This window comes from Lolium rigidum, chromosome 3 (assembly GCF_022539505.1).
Source record: "Lolium rigidum isolate FL_2022 chromosome 3, APGP_CSIRO_Lrig_0.1, whole genome shotgun sequence".
NCBI lineage: Eukaryota > Viridiplantae > Streptophyta > Magnoliopsida > Poales > Poaceae > Lolium > Lolium rigidum.
In genome coordinates, this window is record NC_061510.1 from 342095360 (window position 1) to 342118999 (window position 23640).

The 23640-nt window shown below is 48.9% G+C and overlaps 1 protein-coding gene across 1 annotated transcript in view; it reads right to left on the reverse strand.

The window, feature by feature from the left end:
• Positions 1-1677: 1677 nt before the first annotated feature.
• LOC124700166 (beta-glucosidase 7-like) overlaps positions 1678-23640 on the reverse strand; it is a 40752-nt gene continuing 18789 nt past the window's right edge. The window contains exons 10-12 of the mRNA XM_047232332.1: positions 11205-11307; positions 10875-11120; positions 1678-1712 (exon numbers count right to left, since the gene is read on the reverse strand). Of these exons, the coding sequence (XP_047088288.1) occupies positions 1678-1712; positions 10875-11120; positions 11205-11307 (384 nt within the window). The remainder of the gene's footprint in view (positions 1713-10874; positions 11121-11204; positions 11308-23640) is intronic.

The window sequence follows — 23640 nt, forward strand, 5'->3', positions numbered from 1 at the left end:
GAAGTTCTTCATGATTTCTGCGAATGGTTTTTCCTGCATTATACTAAGCATTCAAAACCATTTACGGTTAGTGATGATCTGGAGTTAGAGAAAACACCGGACACAAAGCAGTTGTAGTGGTGTTGTTGGGGTAGGGGTTACTGGAACCAATGGGGGAGACACGGGGAGAGGCAAGGGAGCTAGAGAAAGGGCCGCAAAAGAAATGATCTTTGATCGCAATCGTGTTTCACTTAATTTTTCTTTATCTTGCATGTGCTGAAGAGGTTTGAGGAAGCTACCTAAAAAAATTAGCATCTCGCGTGCCGACGGAGGTTTTTACCCCTACCATTATTGAAGATTTGCTAAGTCCCTTTTGTATGTTTGACACGGAAGGCTACGATCTAAGGTTGTCTCCACATATTTATGAGTATCAAGTGTTGTTTGGACTAATCATAAAAGAAGTATTTCTTCAGTTATACCTGTGTTTGCAACACACACGTTTTATGAAACAATAATATATTAAAAAGGAGTGGTTGTTGAGTTAAAAGTTATGACGCCACGGAAGAATAACAAAAAGAGTTGGAACTTGGAACCACGCAGAGGCAGGCGAAGACTCTGAAGTGGGCGAACACTCGGCCCAGCGGGCGAACATGCCGGCTCCGGCTCCGCGCACCTGCTGACACCTTTCGAAGCACTTTCACGTATGAACCGAAGTCGTCTTGGACCTTCCTTTCTCATTTTAGTCCTCACCTTTTTCATCTTCCGTAGGGTCACAACAATAAGAACCCAAATCTTGTTATTGCTTCAGCCATGTTGTATATTATATTATCCCTGATTTGTTTTAAATTTTCATAGTGTTATAAATTATATATATATATATTAAAAAATAAAATTTTAGGACCCGTGGCAACGCACGGGCATTTGTACTAGTGAATCAAAACAAGAAAACTTTTGTTGTCTCGTGGAAGAAAACAGCCTGATGATAGTGCATTAAAAGAACAAAAAAAACTAGTCTGAAACACATTGTTACCAGCAGAAAAACAGACCCCGTTAACAGAAAACAAACCTATTACTCTCTCCGGCCCTATATACTTGTCATAGGGCTGGAGGGAATAACATTCTTTTTGGCAAAGTTCTATCCATTGAAAACAGGTTTTTTTCTGATTTAGAAAATGCATGATAGAAGAAACGACGGGTACAATTGCATGCTCGTTTTGTACCAAAGTTTGTAGATTGCACCACGGGAAAATAAAATGACTCTTACTAAGAGGATTGACTGGATGTTAAATTTCCAATGAAACGGAAAAGAAAGAACAGTTTAGGTGGCAAATTCCATAGAATTCAATCCTAGAAATCAAATAACCCACATTGAAAAAAAATCCCAGCATTCCATTACTCCAGAATTTCTATGAAAATAGTTTCAATCAAAGAGGCCCTAACTATCAATTAGAAATTTCCTGAAATTTACTAGAAACAGCTCGAAATCTTTGCAGCAAATTAACTAGAAACATGTCAAAATTCATGTAACAAATTAACGGGGCCATTCTCACTGTAAACTTTAAATGATATACTGAATCATTGTGCCATCTTTTATTTCCATTTGGTAGCTCCAGAGCAGAGAGTTGGCTCTGAATTGCGGTACCAGCTGCTAAACAATGGTAGAAAAAAACTCAACATGATGAACATGATAACATTCCATCAGTGTTTGGTCTGCAGCAGATCTCTGAACCAATCACTACAGGAATCCGGCAATATGCCGACGGCCTACGGCCCTCGGCGTAGGACAGACTTGCCCTCGGCGTACGATACGCCGACGGGGACCCTCGGCGTAGCTCCTCGGGGAAGGTGGGCCTCGGCGGAGGCCAGGTGGCCCTCGGCGTAGCGCCGCCCGTCGGCGTAGACGGAGAGGGCCGACGGCAGGCCCCACCCGTCGGCGTACTGGCCGTCGGCGCAGCTCGCTAACAGGCACCGTCAAGGTGACGGCCGTTACGGCTACGCCGAGGGGCGCACCGTCGGCATACGTCCACACGTGGCAGGACCTGGGCGTCCCTGGGCGACGGTACGCCGAGGGCCTCCCCGTCGGGGTACCTCCACACGTGGCGCGGCCAGGGCGTCCCTGGGCGACGGTACGCCGAGGGCCTCCCCGTCGGGGTACCTCCACACGTGGCGCGGCCTGGGCGTCCCTGGGCGACGGTACGCCGAGGGCCTCCCCGTCGGGGTACCTCCACACGTGGCGCGGCCTGGGCGTCCCTGGGCGGCGGACGCTACGCCGAGGGCCTCACCGTCGGGGTAGAGGCGACCATTTGGTCCATTTCTGGACGCGTGGCGCGCCCTGGTGGAACCTGGGAGCTACCCCGAGGGTAGACCCGTCGGCGTAGAAGGTGCCATTTGGTTCATTTTTTTCGTTTTTTGCTGTTTCGCGCGTTTTCCAGATTTGACAGGATACACAAGCACATATAATTCACATGAAATTCATAGGCATGAAGTGCAAATACATATAACATCAAGTGCATACATAGTGTCATAGTACCATAGGTTGCATACATAGTGTCATAGTGACATGGGATGCATACATAGTGCCATAGTGTGCATACATGCATGGTGCCATAGTGTGCATAAGATACATGGGACTACTAGAGGAGCTCGTCGCCGCTAAACACCGGCCCGGGCCGATTCCTTCCGGTAGAAGCTGCGGAAGAACCACCGGGAGAAGGACCGGGAGAAGTACCGGGTGTAGCACCGGGAGAAGGACCACCATGATGAACCGGTGTCATGTCCCTCCCACCACCCTGGTTTCCGGAACATCCCGTTCCCTACACACATGTTCCCGAGATGTTAGCAATTTGCGAGGCAAAGGAAAGCCGTAGTATTCGGTTTGGCGAAGAACTTACCGTTGTTCTCCCATAGTACTCCGCAGCGAAATTTTCCTTCGATGGCATGTTTGGCGCCGGCCCCGGAAAGGGAGGCATCGGCCCTAAATCCGTCTGTCTGTCCGGTTTGATTGCCCACAAACGACGCCTGCAAGATAGTTTACATGTCGGTCTTTGCAGAAATGAAGCATCAAACTAGGGGAAAGTGGGACTTGTCATCATTTGCGAAAACAAAGGTTGGAACTTACATGTATATATGCCATGTACTCCATGAACTGCTGCTGGTGCTGGTTGAAGGCCACCTGATATTCTTGATGAGCGGCCACGTAGGCCGCCTCGAAGTCAGGCTACAATTTCACAAATTCATGTCTCGTTAGCACTTAGCAATGTATGAACGAAAGTCGGAAAGAGGATGGAAATGAGGGAAACTTACATCGTATGCGGGTTGCCGAGCCCGGCGACGAGGCGGGAGAGGGGGGCTGTCCTTGGTGAGTCCCGCCTTGAGACGCGTGAAGGTCGTGGTGAGGGTATGCTTGACGGCCTTGTTCATCATGGCGAGACGGCCATGCGGCAACCCTCCGGACGACAGGACCAACGACTCCTCGTCGACCTCCACGCTCATGGGGTCATCCACCTCCGGGTGACGATGCCTCACCATCTCGCAGTAGTTCTCGACGTCCTCGGCGTAGGTGCCGAAGTACTCAGGGAGCGAGGGCTGAGGCTACGAGAGATCGGGCTTCTTAAGCCGCATCTTGTTGTATATCTCGAGGTCAGACATCTCCTCCTCGGGTCCTAACGCGGCCCTCTGCATCGCGAAAGGAAATGTTGTGAGTACCAACTTTGAACCTGAAGGAAAATAAAATGTATACATACCGTCTTCCCCTTGTAGCGCTCGTAGCTGAGGTTTCCCCCACGAGTGTGTGCCACCGTCGCCTCGGTTCTCCGCGTTCCGCCTCGCCACGGCCGCAAAGTCCTCGTCCATCTTGAGCCACCTCGTCCTAACCATCTCCTCCCATGCCTCGGCATGCGGCTCGGCCCAATCGGGGATAACCTGAAAATGCAATACTCAACTCAATCTAATGCAATCGCAACTTAGTAGCAATGTAGAATCTCATTGACATTTTACTCACCGACATGTAGTCCTCCACCGTCATCTCGTACTCGGCCTTAGCATTCTTACCGACAATGTCCGGCTTATGGACCCTCTCGCCTCTCTCCGCCCGAAGTGACCCGCGGACGTGATCCTTTGGTTGTACCACACCTGCGGTGTCAACCTCTCACAAGTCGCCCGCAAAGTCCTGTTCGCGGCCGTCTCCTCAACCTCGGGCGCCACACGATAAAAACACTTCAATCATGCAAAAAACAATTGTGAGATTCATGAGTTAGAACATTGGGGTCATCAAATATGAACGAAGCTCGAGAAAATATGTCTTACCCAAAACTTTCTCATCACGGCCTCAGCAGCCGTCGGGAAGCCTACGCCGGGGGCACTCTCGTAGTCCGTCCAAGTAGTGGCTAGCTTCTTCTCGCCAGCTGGGACGAGTGCCGAGGGGATAGTACTTGCCCGGCCGGAACTTCCTAAGCAAAGCTCCAATCATGCTCGCTAGGCAGGCGCCCCTTGACCCCGGGAGGAAATATCCAATTGCTGCACATGAAAATCAAACATTAGCACATGAAAATCAAACATTAGTACATGAAAATCGAAATTGCCAAATTAGTACACTTACTCAGGGCCAGCAGGAATAATAAGGGTCTTCGCCTCATGGGTCTTAGGCTCCTTCCTCTCGTCGGGGACTCTCGCTTCCCCACGAATCTTCAGTGCTTTCGGCCGCCCATCCTCCTCCGGAGTCTCAAACCCGCGGCTAGAGTCCTCCTCGGCTCTAGACTCCGTCTCCGCCTCCTCTCTAGACGTCCCCTCCAAAAAGAACCCGGAAGCAACGTCGCCTGAAGCCGAGGGTGGTGGCTCAAAGTCCGGTCCTCCCCAGCCACCTCCACCTCCACCTCCACCTCCACCTCCTCCCAAGCCACCTCCACCTCCACCACCTCGTCCCCGTCCTCGTCCTCGTCCTCGTCCTCCTCCTCCTCCCGCGCCGTCCTCGTAACGCGGATTGCGACGCGGTGCCCTCTCACTCCTTCTAACATTGTTCTTGCGTTGTTGCATCTTCTTAAGCAAGCTCGACGAGTCCTCCTTGCCGCCGCTCATATTGTTCAATCACCTGCATTGAGAAAGAGAAAACAATTAAGAAGCATGTTGAAAAATATATAAATAGTAAGCATAAAGACACTAAACAATTAAGAAGCATGTTCAAAAATATATAAATACTAAGCATAAAGATACTAAACAATAAAGAAGCATGTTGAAAAAAATATAAATACTAAGCATAAAGATACTAAACAAATAAGAAGCATGTTGAAATATAAACACATAAAAGACCCTCACCAGCCGTCATCAATCTCATCGTCAATCTCATTTTTTTTCTCCTTGCCACTATCACTATCACTATCTTTTGAGTAGTAAGTTGGATTTTGATAGACGGGTGGAGGCTCATCATCGCTATCATCTTCCACTTGTAACTTCTCGAGCATATCTATGTCCTTTAGATCCACCACCGACTCACCACGAGTTTCTGCATCGTTCTCGAGGTCCTCTTCAAGAACACATTCTAACTCAAAGTGCCCGAAGTCCTCTTCCTCTTGATAGAAAATTCCCTCGTATGTTACGGGGTCAATGTTGTTGTAATCGTCCTCGGAGGGAATCGGTAGGTTACCATGTGGCGATACCTGGAACACGACTTCCCAGCCGTTGAGGGCCGCTTTACGGCATGGGTACGGCAAATAATAAACTTGCTTGGCTTGGTGAGCAACAATATAGACATCGGCTCCGGTATAGGTGGTGGAAGGCTTAACTTCAACTAACCCAATGGACTTGGTAATTCTCTCGTCCACCTCTTGGGTCGAACCAATGACACTTGAACACAACGAGATTGAGTTGTTTGTTTGTACGATTGAAGGTCAGCTCGTATACATTCTCTAACCTCCTGTAGTAATCAAAGGTATCGGATCCTTTAGTGAAGACACCAGTATTTATCGTTTTTGGATTCGCCCAGCCCTTCTGGTGTGTCTCTGTATGGAATCGAAACCCATTCACGTCATACTTCTCATACTTCATGACGTCACAGTTACAACCTTGGGAAACACATCTCAACTCATCTGTCATCTCAACGTTCGTGCTCATCAAAGTCGATCTGCGTGACGTAACGAGGCATATACCCATATTGCAGAAGGTGTTTAAACATGTCATCCTTTCCAAGACGGTGATGCTTCAAGCAACGTTTGCACGGGCAAAGTGGTTGAACCTTCTGTTTTGTACCACGCGCCAACTCCTTCACTAAATGCCAAGTCTTCCTTATCCACTCATCTGTTTTATTAGTCGCACTAACACTGCCGGTGTACATCCATCCATTATCAGCCATCCTCTGCTCTATTGGAAGCCAAACGACAAGCATAGCATTTATATCAAATAGGAAAATGCATCATATTTTAATTTTTTTAACGAGCAAAACGAATGCATCAACCTACATCTCTACTAGGTGGGCTCCTAGCAGCCGCCGGATCCGTAGATTGAGTACGTTCTCCATGCTCTACCCCGGTCCGAGTCAAAATTTCGGCAGCACCTCCCCGCTGCTCTCCCGATACACGTCTCGCCAAAAAGACAAGAGGATGTGCATCCGGAGAACAACGGTGAGGCGCTGCCGAAATCCCGACTCGGACCGGAGCAGAGCATGGAGAACGTACCCAACTACGGATCCGCCGACTGTCCCGTAAATGCCGCAAGCGTTACGGTTGAAAATATACCGACCACTAATGCATATTTATCCGCGTAACGCTTGAGGACGGGAAGTGACACCTAGGTTACGCAACTTGACTTGGAAAATGAATCTAGTGACATAAATAAAATGCGTAGAAGAAGTTGAAAATTTTGCTCACCCTCGGCTGTAGAGAAAGTAGTCGAACAACCGAGTGTCGATGTTGGCGACCGTGGAGAAGCGCGTCAAGATCCGGGATTGTCACGCCGGGGTGCTCACGACGAGGCGGTCACGGCATGGCCTATTACAAATCCATGTTATTAGAACAAATTCACATTTGCATTTCTATTTCCATTATTAAACATATCATTTCAATTTCAACTACACATTTCTATTTCTTTCCAAATGTCCACTATTCTATTTCTATTACTATTTCAAATCAATCCTATTTCTATTTTTTTCTACTATTTACACTATTCTATTTCTATCCCCACTATCTATGTTTGTATTTCCAAATAACTTTGGTTGTCCTTCCAAATGATTAATTTCTATGTTTGTATTTCATTTTTTTACCATGGAACTGTGGGACAACATTGTATTACACCTTAGGATAACAGCTATGCATGTTTACATGAACACAAAAGATTCCCTAAAAAACATGAACACAAAAGAAATAAAAACTACAAAAGGTTGCCAATCCATGCTTACCATCTCCCGGCGGCTGAGGAGGAGGAGGAGGCCGGGGCGAGGAGGAGCGGGGCCGGGGCGAGGAGGAGGCCGGGGCGAGGAGGAGGAGGCCGGGGCGAGGAGGAGGAGGCCGGGGTGAGGAGGAGCAGGGGCTGAGGAGGAGGAGGGGGCCGGGGCGAGGAGGAGGAGGCCGGGGCGAGGAGGAGCGGGGGCGGGGCGAGGAGGAGGAGGCCGGGGTGAGGAGGAGCGGGGGCGGCGGCGGGTCAGGAGGCGGCGGCGGGTAGGAGGCGGCGGCGGCGGCGGGTAGGAGGCGGCGGCCAGGTGTTTTCGGGCACAGAGGGCGGGGAAAAACGCGAGCACGGGCGGGGACTTGGCCAAAAACGCGTGCCGACCAGGTGTTTTCGGGCACAGCTTGTGCCCTACGCCGAGGGCCACCGTCGGCTTTGCCGTTGAGGTGGACCCTGGGCAACCCGTTAGGGTTTGGATACGCCGAGGGCCACCCTCGGCTTATGTGGGTCGCCCGGGCCGACCAGGTGGAACAGGTGGACTCTAGGGTTTCCCTGGCTACGCCGAGGGCCACCTAATACGCCGAGGGCCACCCTCGGCATACTTTTTTTTTGTTTTTTCTTTCCTTGTTTCTTCTAACCATAATTAATATACTAGTGGGAGAATTATTAAGAGAGGTTAGCTAAGGGAGAAACAGCAGGGCAGTTTCCCTTTTGCCCCTTCGATCGGGCGGTCTACCCCGACCTCCATCGGCGGTGCCTCCATAGGAACAAGTAGTAAAATTAATTATATCATCTTACCTGAAGATTCCCTCTGGTACATGAAACCCTAACCTCATAAAATTAATTTTTGGCTCCGTTTGCTTTGCCAACTGCGCAAAACGGGGCCGCCGGGACATGCGGTATGGCCGTACCGGGCGCGCGCGTGCACCCGTCCGCCAACGCGCGAAACGGAAAACATTTAGCACATAAAATGACGCGTCCTAGACCTAAAAACATTTTTCCCTCCATTTATTGAGCGAAGGAAAGTGTCGCCCCGGTTCAAATCCGGACGGTTTCCAGCGGATTCGGCGGGGCACCGCAGAAGCGGGTGGGATTCCCGGATGGCTTCCGCGCGCATATGGCATGTGATAGGTGGTGCGTAGGAGGTATCCTACCGCCGCGCGGAGGTCCCGCGCGATACTGAAATGCGCACCATGTAGCCGCTTCACAAAAAAAGCCCTTCCGGCACCCCGAAAATGGAAAAACCGTCGCCCGTGGTTCGGATTGGAAATCCGCGACCGGGGCCTTGCTTACCATCCTAAGGCCCACGCACGTGCCAAATATGGCCTCGTTCCGACAAACTATGTGGTGAAACGGGCCGTTTCCTACTCATTTCCCCTAAAAGCCATAGAACTCCGGACGAGATAGCCCTGTTCGTGAAGGGTTCTCCAAGATAATTGCCGTATCCCAGTTCCGTCTTTTGCGAGTGGTTACTAGGACACATAAAATGACGCCACGCGGCTCCGCTCGATTTTTTGGCTCCGTTTGCTTTGCCAACTGCGCAAAACGGGGCCGCCGGGACATGCGGTATGGCCGTACCGGGCGCGCGCGTGCACCCGTCCGCCAACGCGCGAAACGGAAAACATTTAGCACATAAAATGACGCGTCCTAGACCTAAAAACATTTTTCCCTCCATTTATTGAGCGAAGGAAAGTGTCGCCCCGGTTCAAATCCGGACGGTTTCCGGCGGATTCGGCGGGGCACCGCAGAAGCGGGTGGGATTCCCGGATGGCTTCCGCGCGCATATGGCATGTGATAGGTGGTGCGTAGGAGGTATCCTACCGCCGCGCGGAGGTCCCGCGCGATACCGAAATGCGCACCATGTAGCTGCTTCACAAAAAAAGCCCTTCCGGCACCCCGAAAATGGAAAACCAAGTGTGGGCCCATGTATGCGGAAATCGTCAACGCCGGGTACATGCAAGGTTAGACAAACCTTACATCACACTTGTACACATATGTTAGGGACAAATGCAAGTTTTCAAGCGATTCCGACGCTCCGGTGATCTGTATCTTGGGAAACCCTAGGGCGCGGACCCTGCAGATCTACCCCTATAGCTTTCTCCGTGCGAGGGTTTACCAATGGATTTTTTTATTTGCTTTGCTTTGTTTAGGACATATGCACATGGAAACCATAGGTTTGGAATGAAATAGGCCCCGGATGAGCCGTAGCAGGAGTTTCCACATACAAATCCTGGATTTTACCAAGTGTGGGCCCATGTATGCGGAAATCGTCAACGCCGGGTACATGCAAGGTTAGACAAACCTTACATCACACTTGTACACATATGTTAGGGACAAATGCAAGTTTTCAAGCGATTCCGACGCTCCGGTGATCCGTATCTTGGGAAACCCTAGGGCGGGGACCCTGCAGATCTACCCCTATAGCTTTCTCCGTGCGAGGGTTTACCAATGGATTTTTTTATTTGCTTTGCTTTGTTTAGGACATATGCACATGGAAACCATAGGTTTGGAATGAAATATGCCCCGGATGAGCCGTAGCAGGAGTTTCCACATACAAATCCTGGATTTTACCAAGTGTCGGCCCATGTATGCGGAAATCGTCAACGCGGGGTACATGCAAGGTTAGACAAACCTTACATCACACTTGTACACATATGTTAGGGACAAATGCAAGTTTTCAAGCGATTCCGACGCTCCGGTGATCCGTATCTTGGGAAACCCTAGGCCGGGGACCTTGCGGATCTACCCCTATAGCTTTTTTCGTGCGAGGGTTCACCAATGGATTTTTTTAATTTCTTTGCTTTGTTTAGGACATATGCACATGGAAACCATAGGTTTGGAATGAAATAGGCCCCGGATGAGCCGTAGCAGGAGTTTCCAGCCGATTCGGACGCTCCGGTGGTTTGTATCTAGGGAAACCCTAGGGGCGGGGACCCCGCAAATCTACCCCTAGGGTTAGGGTTAGGGTTAGAGTTAGGGTTAGCAATGGACTTTTTTCCTTTGTTTTAGGACATATGTACATCGATAGCAGATGTTGGGCCCTACTCGGATCCCGTCGACCCGTCTACGAAGAGCGTCACTCGTGGGATCTACATAAGCCATCTACCATTTTTTCTTTAAAAAAGTAACTATTTTTACATAATTCATACTAGTACATAAATAAAACAAACATAATATAAAGTTAATGACCAAAAAGAAAAAAAGAAAAAAAAAATGTATGCCGAGGGTGGCCGTCGGCATAGGTGGGTGATGCCCTATGCCGAGGGTGGCCCTCGGCGCCTCGCCGACGCCGTGACCGGGCCGTCACGGCCGGAGCGGGACCGGAGCAGATGCTCGTGCTACGCCGACGGCCTTGGGTACGCCGAGGGTGGCCGTCGGCGTATCCGTCTCTACGCCGAGGGGATGTCTACGCCGAGGGGCTCTTTGGGCCGCTGCCCTGGACCGGACGTACGCCGACGGCCCCGACATTTGGCCGTCGGCGTACGCCACGGCCGTCGGCGCATCGCGCCATTCCCGTAGTGAATAGGCCGATGCCTTCGGGTGCCGTTCTAGGGAGGGGCTGTTGAAGTTGACGTACACGATACCGAACTTGGATGTGTATCCAGAGCCCCACTCGAAGTTGTCGAGGAGAGACCATGCAAAGTAGCCAACAACGTTTGCACCATCGTTGATGCCTTTCTTCAGCTCGTTGAGGTAGCTCCGGTAGAACCTAACCCTTGTAACATCACTCAAGTACTGATCACGGGTGAGATTCCCAGGTTGATCCATTCCTGCCGACATGGTGACAAGATTAGTAGGAGTTGACAAGATGATTGAGAGGTATGAAGTTGAAAACCGGATAATAATGGAGGTACCGTTTTCAGTTATGACAACAGCGGGATTTCCATACTTTTGCCTGATGTAGTTCACACATCCATACATCCCAAACGGGGCGATGTAAAGCCAATCAGAATTCGCCTGTAATGTTCCACACATTGAAAATTACTTACCATATAAATTTTCAACGTAACGAGTGCAAATATGGAGTTATCGAAGAAACAAAAAAAACTGAATGTAAGATTGTATTATGTCTCACAATTGATACAAAACTGTTTGGGGTACAAGGGATATAAATAGTAGAGCCAACCAACTAAACCTAAAACCCTAGCTTGCGTTACAAGTCTAGCTTAACCGAAACATATAATCTAACATCCCCCCGCAGTGTCAACGTGGGGTTCAATCACGTTGAGACTAAAACGAATGTCATGAAACGGCTGTGTTGGCAGTCCCTTGGTAAAGATGTCGGCGAACTGCGCTGTAGTGGGAACATGAAGAACTCGAACTTGGCCCAAAGCAACTTTCTTCCTGACGAAGTGAATATCTATCTCAATATGCTTTGTCCGCCGATGCTGAACTGGATTGCTGGACATGTAAACCGCTGAAATATTATCACAATAAACAATAGTGGCCTGCTGGATGGGACGATGAAGTTCAGCCAACAACTGCCGTAGCCATACTGTCTCAGCAACTGCATGTGCAACAGCTCGATACTCAGCTTCTGCAGACGAGCGTGAAACTGTAACCTGTCGCTTAGAAGACCATGAAAGCAAATTGTTACCCACTAGTAGAAGGGCACGTGCAACGCACGTTGTTTAAATAACTACAATCCATTTGAATTTAATACCTACATATAATCATCGGTACCAGCACATAATAAGCGGTAACCAAACTGAGGCGGAGGCGCTTGACGTGAGGGAGGTCGACGTCTCAGTTTATTTCCAAGAAAATAAGTAAGAATAAGTATTAGAAGAGTAAGTCCCATTCACAAAATTATGAAAGAAAAAAAGACAGACTGCAGAAATTTTGTCTTGTGGATGTTTATATATGTCCGAACTCATACATCTCCATATCCAATTCCAAATATACAAAATGAAAGATTTGGTTCACCCATGAGAGACCATAATCTAGTACTAAGTTATATCAAAGCACTAAACAACTTTTTTCTCTGTTTCAACAATACAGTTTGACATAATCGCACATGGTAACGCACACAAGAATGTTTAAGTAGATGTACCTCTGCAGAGTCCTCGTCGCCCTGGTCGTGAAAGAGTTAAAGTGTTGAAGTCAAGCCTCGTTAGCTAGTCCCTTGACATTGATGGAGATGGCAGATAGTATATGTGGTTGTGGTTCCCAGGGGTTGCGGCTTTGCTTTGCAGGGTCTCTATCGGGCGCCATCGAGAAGAGGATAGAATGAGCGGCGATGGAAACCATGTCCAGACCGGCCCGGCGACGTGAGGCATGAGGATGGCGGCGACCGATCCTGAACAAATGCTGGTGAACATGGAATACATATATACAACTGCAACTCGTCAGCTCCAAGGTCCAATCTAACCTGAATACATCTGTAACAAATAGAATAATGAATCAGCAATACAGTAGAAAAATATCCAGCTCATGTACTAATCTTTCAATTTATCATTACATATAATCAGAACGACAAACAACAGCTAGAAAATAGTTTAGAATCTGAATTTAAAGTTTATACCTAATTTGTTACAAGACCTTTCATCATCGCCAACAAATTCTAGATTACCTTTTCTATAAACCTTTCCACTCGTGGTGTTTTCTTGCATTATGAAAGAAGACTGTTCAGAGAAGCCCTATATAGTCCATGCCATGCAGAAAACAGGGAACTAAACCGATTAATAGAGCTATGTCCCTAGCAACTTTGGTATCACAATCATTTTGATGCCCTTTGCACATCTTAGTACCATACAAAGACATTCAGCTTCAGCAAGCACCAATAATGGAGAGAAGCAGAATAAAGTGTTCTGGGAACAATTTACCTCTACGATGCGCATTCCAGTAGAATGGAGTACCTGTGTGATTGTTGAAGAGACAAATATGAAACAGGTGCGGCGGGAGAGAGAGCATGGCTGGCCTCAGCAGCGGTTATCAATCGGGACGCGGCTAAGACGGTCGGTCTCGGCGGCGGCCTCCGTTCGCGAGCAGGGAGGCACGAGCTAGACGAAGGGGTCCATCTGGATTGCGTATCAGTCGATGCGTGGCGGGGTAGCATACCGGAGCGCGAGCAACTGCGAGGCGCCGGCGACGTCTAATCCACCTCGTTCGTGTGAGAGCTGGTCGGCACGGATCCTGCAATGGAGACAGCGCCGGAGGGAACGGAATCTGCCTGAAGACCTGCTTTGGGAGGAGGAAGGTAGTGCCCATCGGAGGAGAAACGGGACGTGCGGGGCAGTTAATTTACGTGATTTTCGGATCTAAACACAGTGCGTGATTTGTTTCCTATGTGCAAACGATGATGGTGGAGAGGTACATGTACGTGCGGAAAAAAATAGTCTTCGGGGTGGGGAGAAGAAATTAATCTGGAGCGTTACATCAACGCAATTGGATGGTCAAGATTTAGTTTTCCAACGGCACTTCGTGCCTTTATAAGTAGTAGAGATAAAAACACAGTATCCGGACGTGGACCGACGAGTGTCGGGGCATCCAGCCCAGTCCGCATCAGAGTATGCTGTCAAACTGGTAGGTGAAGTGGTGTTTATGTGAAGGCCATAATCTAATGTTCCTTTTAGATATCTAAGAGTGCGTTTCATGTGATTGTAGTGAGGAACTCGTGGATCATGCATATATAGGCAGACTTGTTGGACAGAATAAGATATTTCTGGGCGTGTTAGAGTAAGGTATTGTAGTGCACCCGCAATGCTACGGTAGAGAGTTGGGTCCGAGAATGGTTCGCCATCAGCAGAGAGTTTGGCGCTAGTGTCAACAGGTGTACGAGCAGGCTGACAGTCAATCATGCCTGCGCGGTTGAGAAGATCTAGAATGTACTGACGTTGGGAAAGAAAAAGACCATTAGAGTCACGTGTAACGGTGATGCCAAGAAAATGATGAAGCACACCAAGATCAGTCATAGAGAATTCAGAGTTAAGCGAGTGTAATAATATGATCAAGAAAAGTCTTAGTGGAAGCAGTGAGAATGATATCATCAACATAAAGAAGAAGATAAGCTGTGTGTGTGGAAGTGTGATAGACAAAAAGAGAGGTGTCGGTGAGAGAGGGAGTGAAACCGATTGTTTGAATGTAAGTGGAAAAACGTTGGAACCAAGCCCTAGGGGCTAGTTTGAGACCATAAAGAGATTTTTGAAGGAGACAAACATGATCGGGAGCAGAGGAGTCTTCGAAGCCTAAAGGTTGTTGACAATAAACAGTTTCTTGGAGAGCACCATGAAGAAAGGCATTTTTGATATCGAGTTGGTGAATGGGCCAAGAAGAGGAAGTGGCGATGCTAAGAACAGTGCGAATAGTGCTAGGCTTGACAACAGGAGAGAAGGTCTCGTCGTAGTCGATGCCGTGCTGCTGAGAGAAACCACGACAAACCCAGCGAGCCTTGTAGCGAGAGAGAGTTCCGTCGGAGAGAAATTTTTGGCGGAAAACCCATTTTCCGGAAACAATATTTGCACCGACAGGGCGAGGAACAAGGCGCCATGTATCATTGTGAATGAGAGCAGAAAACTCATCACGCATAGCGGCAGCCCAGTTAGGATCGAGAAGAGCACTTTTGTAGGTTTTAGGGATGGGGGAGATCGGAGAAGTGGTGGCATGAAGATTGAGACGCGACCCTTTTGGAACGTGAAATCCCGTTTTGGCCCGAGTGCGCATTGGGTGATCATTTGTGGGAGCTTGGGTAGGAACAACATGGGGTGGTAGAGGTGGAGTGGGATGAACAACGACGTCAGGCGCAGCGGATGAGTCAGACGTCGAAGATGGTGGAATAAGTGGAGAAGGAGCGGCGGGGGAGATGGGTGTATCGGGTGGAGGTGCGGACTCGGCAGATCGAGGAAGCAGCCGACCCCGCTGTCGCGGCAGTGGAGTCGGCTGAAGGGTCTGCCGCGGCAGGCGAGGAGGGCACTGGGGTGGCGGTAGGAGCGGTGTAGTGGTGAGGAAACCTAGCGGGGTGAGCTATGGGATGATGTAGGGTAGGCGATGGGTCAATGGGAGTTTGGGAGGGTGTCCGTGTGGAGAAACGGAAGATATGCTCGGAAAAAGTAACGTGCCGAGAGATGTGGACGCGGCCGAGAGATGAGATCCGAGCAGCGATAACCCTTGTGTTCATCGGAGTATCCTAGAAAGACACAGGGAATGGAGCGAGGTGATAGTTTGTTGGTGGAGATGGCGGCGGTGTTTGGAAAACAAAGACAGCCAAAGACGCGAAGTTCGAGTAGTTGGGATGACTAAGGTAAAGAGAGTAGAATGGTGTAGAGTTTGTATTGGACTTGTGAGGCCGGATGTTAAGTAAGTAGGTGGCTGTGCGTAAGGCTTCGGCCCAGAATTTTGGTGGCATTGAGGAGTGGATTAAAAGGGTGCGAATGATGTCGTTTATTGTGCGAAGCGAGCGTTCTGCCTTGCCGTTTTGAGGTGAAGTGTATGGGCATGAAAATCGGAGAAGAATGCCATGTTGAAGAAAGAAGTTTCGGTTTTGAAAGTTATCAAATTCTTTTCCGTTGTCACATTGGATAAATTTAATGGGAAGAAAGAAGTGTGTGGCGACATATTTTTGAAAGTTTAGGAAAATGGTGTGTACGTCTGATTTGTTGCGTAAAGGAAAAGTACAGACAAAGTGTGTGAAATCGTCTAGAACGACTAGATAATATTTAAAGCCAGAGACACTAGTATGGGGAGATGCCCATAAATCGCAGTGCAAAAGTTCAAAAGGAAAGGTACTAACAGTAGTAGAGGAACTAAAGGGAAAGCGAACATGTTTTCCTTGCTGACAAGAGGGACACATGGAGGTATTATGACTATCATTATTACAATTTATTGAAAATTCGCTAAGTATAGAAGACAAGGTAGCGTTGTGGGGGTGGCCGAGACGGTGATGCCAGAGGTCGACGGACGCCGCCATGGAGGTGGGTGGGTCGTGGGTGGCGGCGCCATGGAGAGTGTAGAGGTCGCCGGAGCTATTGAACCGAGCGATCTCCGCTTTGGTCAGGTAGTCCTTCACAGATAAACCAAACGGATCAAATTCCATAGAAACAAGATTGTCACGGGTGAACTGACGAACATAAATTAAGTTTTTGATTAGCGCGGGTGCAATAAGGACATCACGTAGGAGGAGTTGTTTGGTGGGTGTAGGTATGGTGGTTTGGCCGGTGCAATATATAGGTATAGTAGTTGTTATCACCAGAATTTGACCAAATCAGAGGTGGGCCACGATCAAGATGGACTTGAAGAATCTACATGGAAGAAATACGTGAATCGGCCTTTTATACCAAGTTGGGCTAAATTTCCCATGTATCTGTAACATATTAGATCGCATCTTAGTTTAGAAATTAGAGTTTTACCCGTGCACGGTTTAGTGCACGCCCACATTAGAAAGTCCCCTGGACTATAAATATGTATCTAGGGTTTATGGAATAAACAACAACCAACGTTCAACACAAACAAATCTCGGCGCATCGCCAACTCCTTCGTCTCGAGGGTTTCTACCGGTAAGCACCATGCTGCCTAGATCGCATCTTGCGATCTAGGCAGCAGAAGCCTATCCCCGTTGTTCATGCGTTGCTCGTGTTGAAGCCTTTTTGATGGCGAGCAACGTAGTTATCTTAGATATGTTAGGGTTAGCATTGTTCTTCGTATAATATGCTATCGTAGTGCGACCCTTGCATGTCTAGCCGCCCTTACACCTATCTTAGGTGTAGGGGCGGCACCCCGCTTGATCATGGTTTAGTAGATCCGATCCGTTACGGTTGCTCCTTGATTCTTCAAGGATTAGTTTAATATCCGCAATAGTTAGGCCTTACAAAGGGTTGGAGGATCCAGCGGCGTGTAGGGTGTAGTTTGCTAGCCCTAGACAGGATGTTCCGAGGATCAACCTCGTGTTGGTTTTTAGGCCCTGTCTAGGATCGGCTTACGATCACCGTACGCGAGCGCGAGGCCCAATCGTGAGTAGGATGATCCGATTATGCGGTGAAAACCCTAAATCGTCGTAGATCACTTCAGCTTTATCTTGATCAAGCAGGACCACCATATATTCGGACACCTTGTACGAATCATGGGTGGATCGGCTCTTTGAGCCGATTCACAGGATAACCTGAGAGCCGATCGAGGCTCGTATTTAACGTTTACGTGTGTGCCCTGCAGGAAACTAAGCGAGGCATCATCCACACCTTCCTGACCAGGTATAGGTCAGGTGGCACGCCCTTGCGACAGCATCGGGCGTGTGACCAGAAGGCTTTGCGGGCCGTCGCTCAGAGGGACTGGGGCCAGCCGCAGCCCTAGTTGCTCCCGGCTCTACTGTGTTGCCATTCGTTGCTCGACGGTGGGTTTCTGACGCCAACACATTCTGGCACGCCCAGTGGGACAATCTTCGACATCCACCGCATCGCCATCTACATCCGAGATGGCGGAAAGCACTCCGGTCAAGTACGAGGATCTGCCTGACGAGCTCAAGAAGAAGCATGACGAGATCAAGGCAGTCCTCGAAGCCGAACTCATCGGCTCCTTTGAAAAGACCCGTTCAGACGATGTCAAGCTCCATTGGAACGCACGTCCTTGGCCTGGCGTCAACATGGTGGATCTCAGCCACTCCATAAGGGAGCCAGAGTTCTCCTTTGGTATCAACATGGCGGGGCTTGCAAGCCGCCATGGCAAAGATGAGGCAGAGAGCAGCCAATCCCGGGGCAAGGATAAAGAGGAGGCCGATCCACGCGACCGGCCCCAAGATGATGACAGATGGTACCTGACAGAGGAGGAAGTGGGAAGCATGCGGTACCAACGTCCACTCTCTACACCTCCCAACGAATATGAGCAGCAGTATGACCGACGTCGACGCTACGACGTAGATGATGTGAGGTATCGTCGGTTCGATGCAGAGGACAGAGGGTATCGCCAGCATGATAAGAACGACGACAGGTACGATCGTCATGCTAGAGGGAGGTCAAGGGAGCAGGATGACGTGGATAGGCACTGGGACTGCCCCTTCTTCAGGCACTGCTGGGATTCAGGAATGAGCCGATTGCCTACAATCGGCAATTGCCCAGAATGTAAACAAAGGAAGAGGGATGCAGCTAAAGTATCCGTGTTCAAACGTCTAGGGCCTCTCCCGCCTCGGAACAGACAGGTTGAGCCTGCTCGGGTGGAAGATCTCAAGGAACTTGAGGACGATGATGAAGGAGAAGACAAGTATCATCGGCCAAGGTGGTGTCCTGATGGGCTCAGCCGTTCCCAGAAGCGAAGGGTTCAGCGACTACGTGGATTAGAGGAAGCTGAAAGGTTATACCTGCATACGTTGAGGAAGGCGCGGCCTGACTTGGCCGCTAAAATTCAGCGAACCCTGGACGAAGAGGGCCGGCCACAAAGAAAAGAGTGGCGCCCCAAGCAAAGGGAAGCCGATGAGGAAACATCGGCTGGCACGAACATGGTGTTCATCCTTCCGGCGGAGTTTAGTGCTCCGAGGATTTGACGAAGCACCCGTGGCACAACTTGATCTGCGGCCCACGGCCGGTCATCTTCGAGAAGCCACGAGAAAGAAGCTACGAGCATCCGAAGGCCCTATACCTGCGAGGTTACATCAATGGGCAGCCTGTCAACAAGATGTTGGTAGACACCGGAGCGGCGATTAACATTATGCCATACTCCATGCTACGTCGGTTAGGACGCTCCAGCTCGGATCTGATCAAGACGAACGTGACACTGAGCGATTTCAACGGACAAGCATCTGACGCACAAGGTGTTCTGAGTGTGGATCTGACCGTAGGAAGGAAAACTGTCCCTACGACGTTCTTCATCATCGACAGCAAGAGTACCTATGCTGTCCTGCTAGGGAGAGATTGGATCCACGCCAACTGTTGCGTTCCATCCACAATGCACCAGTGCCTAATACAGTGGGATGGAGATGAAGTAGAAGTCGTCCACGCAGATGATTCAGCCGAGATTTCGACGGCTGGCATGAACGTTTGGGAGACATCGGGCCAAGAGCCACTCTCAGGCATCAATTTGGACGACTGCGAGCGCATCGACGTGACAAAGAACAGGGTTAGGCTGGTTTTATCCACCGGCCTGACCGTGTAACAAGAGCAACATCGATGGACAAATGTGGCGATGCCGATCCAAGTAATCGGCCCCAGGGATTTATGGAGGAACATTGCAAAAAAAACCTTCATCGAGCAAGCAACGTGGAGGCCGATTCCAGCAATCGGCCAAAATTATCCTCACCATCCGTCCTGCCTTGGTTCAACGCCAATCTAATAGGCGATGGATTTACGTCGGCTGATGAGCTGGAGGAAGTGCACAATGGTCCTAACAGAGCCGACGTTCACATAGAGTGCCTTGGCTAATCATAGAGCCGATTTCAGCAGTTACCTGGCAGAATCGGCTCGGGGGGCACCTACATGGATACAACACGAGGATATGAAGAGAAAGTATCTTCCCAATGCCCAGCAGCTCAAGATATCTTTCGATGATGGGTATTGAAGTATGGGGGCCGATACATAAATCGGCCGGTAAAAAATTCAAAATTTTTTATGCACAGCCGATGCATAGCCATCGACTCAAGAGGTTCTTGCAAGTACTCGAGTCTGCAATATCAGCGAGGGTAAGTTTGGGGGATTACGACCCTGACCAATGCCAAGAGCAGCATGGACGTGCAGATCAGGTTAAGGGTGGGCTACATCAAATCCGCCAAAAGAAAGAAGCCGATCTGACCAGCAAGGCGCAAGAAGCGGACTGAAGGAGCTCGGGGGGCAGCTCGCCCTGAAGGTTCTCTGCTCTAGGGAGCCGATTTCTGTTAAAATCGGCTGGCTCTGCGTTATGACGTGAGACCAATGGCGGCACATTTGGCTGATCCATTACCATTCTCGCCTTGACTGAGGCTCGGGGGGCAGCTGGCCTGGTGGTTACTCTATTTTGAAAACCGATTAGGTGGCCATCGGCTAGTCCTGAGCCGCGATTTTTGTCAAGGGTGATCCGGCGGAACTCAAATTCATTGTTCGAAAGGACGAAGGATGGTTCATGAAGGCTTGATGCGCTGACATCGGTTTTTTGAGTTTTGACCAAGATTGCAGTCACCCCGTGGTCGAAGAAAGGAAGGGCGGATTATGAGAGACCGATGCGTTGCCATCGGCTCATTGAGAATCGGTTTAAAAGAAATCGGCAAAATCAAATTGGGGAAACTTCTTCATTAATAAACAGGATTTCTTACAAAGGAAGAACCGATTGTTCAAAGAAGGAAGAACAAAAGAAGGGTCTATTGACCAATCTACTACTGCTAGGCCTACACTAGTGGATCCTAATCTATGGGCCATCGCTGCCCTCGTCGTCATCCTCGGAACTCTCATCGGCACTGCTGCCGATGGGCTCCTCGTCGCTACTCCCGTAGCCCTCTACGGGAGCTTCATCCCCGTCTTCATCGTCGCTGCTGTCGTCGTCCCACCACATGCGGAGGCGTTTCGCCGGCGGGTAGCCCTCGAGGGAGTCGTCGTCGTCGTCGTCTTCCTCTTCCTCTTCTTCAGAGGTAGGACAGCCGTCCCAGGGGAACCGGTCGTCCTCGCTTTCCGACTCCAGTTCCCCGACGGCAAGGAACTGAAGATCTTCATCCCCGCTGGTCAGGGACTGGTCGTCTTCGGACCAGATGGAAGAGGCGTGGTCTTCCAGGTTCCATGCTTCTGGGGCGTGATACGTCTCCGACGTATCGATAATTTCTTATGTTCTATGCCATATTATTGATGATACCTACATGTTTTATGCACACTTTATGTCATATTCGTGCATTTTCTGGAACTAACCTATTAACAAGATGCCGAAGTGCCAGTTCCTGTTTTCTGCTATTTTTGGTTTCAGAAATCCTAGTAACGAAATATTATCGGAATTGGACGAAACAAAGACCTAGGGGCCTATTTTTCCACGGAGCTTCCAGAAGACCGAAGAACACACGAAGTGGGGCCACGAGGGGCCGCCACCATAGGGCGGCGCGGCCCAGGTCTTGGCCGCGCCGACCTGTGGTGTGGGGCCCCCGTGTGGCCCCCCACGTCGCCCTTTCGCCTACTTAAAGCCTCCGTCGCGAAACCCCTGATGCGAAAAACCAAGATACGGAAAACCTTACTGAGACGCCGCCGCCGCCGATCCCATCTCGGGGGATTCTGGAGATCTCCTCCGGCACCCTGCCGGAGAGGGGATTCATCTCCCGGAGGACTCTACACCGCCATGGTCGCCTCCGGAGTGATGAGTGAGTAGTTCACCCCTGGACTATGGGTCCATAGCAGTAGCTAGATGGTTGTCTTCTCCTCATTGTGCTTCATTGTCGGATCTTGTGAGCTGCCTAACATGATCAAGATCATCTATCCGTAATACTCTATGTTGTGTTTGTCGGGATCCGATGGATAGAGAATACCATGTCATGTTAATTATCAAGTTATTACATATGTGTTGTTTATGATCTTGCATGCTCTCCGTTACTAGTAGAGGCTCGGCCAAGTTTTTACTTTTAACTCCAAGAGGGAGTACTTATGCTCGATAGTGGGTTCATGCCCGCATTGACACCGGGACGAGTGACGTAAAGTTCTAAGGTTGTGTTGTGTTGTTGCCACTAGGGATAAAACATTGGCGCTATGTCCGAGGATGTAGTTGTTGATTACATTACGCACCATACTTAATGCAATTGTCCGTTGCTTTGCAACTTAATACTCGGAGGGGTTCGGATGATAACCTCGAAGGTGGACTTTTTAGGCATAGATGCGGTTGGATGGCGGTCTATGTACTTTGTCGTAATGCCCAATTAAATCTCACTATACTTATCATGTCATGTATGTGCATTGTTATGCCCTCTCTATTTGTCAATTGCCCGACTGTAATTTGTTCACCCAACATGCTTTTATCTTATGGGAGAGACACCTCTAGTGAACTGTGGACCCCGGTCCATTCTTTAATACTCGAAATACAAATCTGCTGCAATACTTGTTTTACTATTTTCTCTGCAAACAATCATCTTCCACACAATACGGTTAATCCTTTGTTACAGCAAGCCGGTGAGATTGACAACCTCACTGTTTCGTTGGGGCAAAGTACTTTGGTTGTGTTGTGCAGGTTCCACGTTGGCGCCGGAATCTCCGGTGTTGCGCCGCACTACATCCCGCCGCCATCAACCTTCAACGTGCTTCTTGACTCCTACTGGTTCGATTAAACCTTGGTTTCTTACTGAGGGAAACTTGCCGCTGTGCGCATCACACCTTCCTCTTGGGGTTCCCAACGGACGTGTCAACTACATGCATCAAGCAAATTTCTGGCGCCGTTGCCGGGGAGCTCAAGACACGCTGCAAGGGGAGTCTCCACTTCTCAATCTCTTTACTTTGTTTTTGTCTTGCTTTATTTTATTTACTACTTTGTTTGCTGCATTATATCAAAACACAAAAAAATTAGTTGCTAGCTTTACTTTATTTACTGTCTTGTTTGCTATATCAAAAACACAAAAAAAAATTAGTTTACTTGCATTTACTTTACGTGATTCATCATGTTTCCCTTTAATTTTACCACAAAAAACATACCGGTAGGACGTGGGTCTATAGTTGGGAGAAATAATATAGAAGAATTTTTCAATCATGTTAGTACTATTGAAAATTTTGAAGATAGACACTTGGTAGATCTTGCGCCTACTTATGAAATTGCTGCTGCGCATTTAGTTCGCTCGTTGGAAACTAAATTTGTTAATCTTAATCCTATAATCCAACACATGTTTTTCACACTTGGCGATATGGAAGAAGGGGAAAAGAAAGATTTTGTATTAGAAACCCTTCTTAGAGAATTTGGTGGTCTAGCAAGAGAAGCTAGAAAGGTGTTTGCTAAATTTAATATGCTTGGTTCTCCTACTAATTTTGTTAGTCTCCTCGAAAAGATGGATATGGATAGAATAAGATACACTAATAATATTGATGATGTTGGGGAGATCAAAGCACCAATACCATGTAAACTCCTAGCTATGAATGATGCACTAGAACATAACTATGCTTGGCTTGTTCCTGAAAATTTGTTCGATGAGAGTAGCAAGCCCAAGACTAATGAAAAAGGAGACGCTGAAACTTATGTATCCAATATACTATGCATGGTTGAGAAAACTCCAAACCCCGCTGTAGGTGCACCACCCTTCGAAAACACTTGAGTTACACTTCCTGCGCCTAGCTGAAAGGCGTTAAAGAAAAGCGCTTATGGGAGACAACCCATGTTTTTACTCCAGTATTTTTGTTTTATATTTGTGTCTTGGAAGTTGTTTACTACTGTAGCAACCTCTCCTTATCTTAG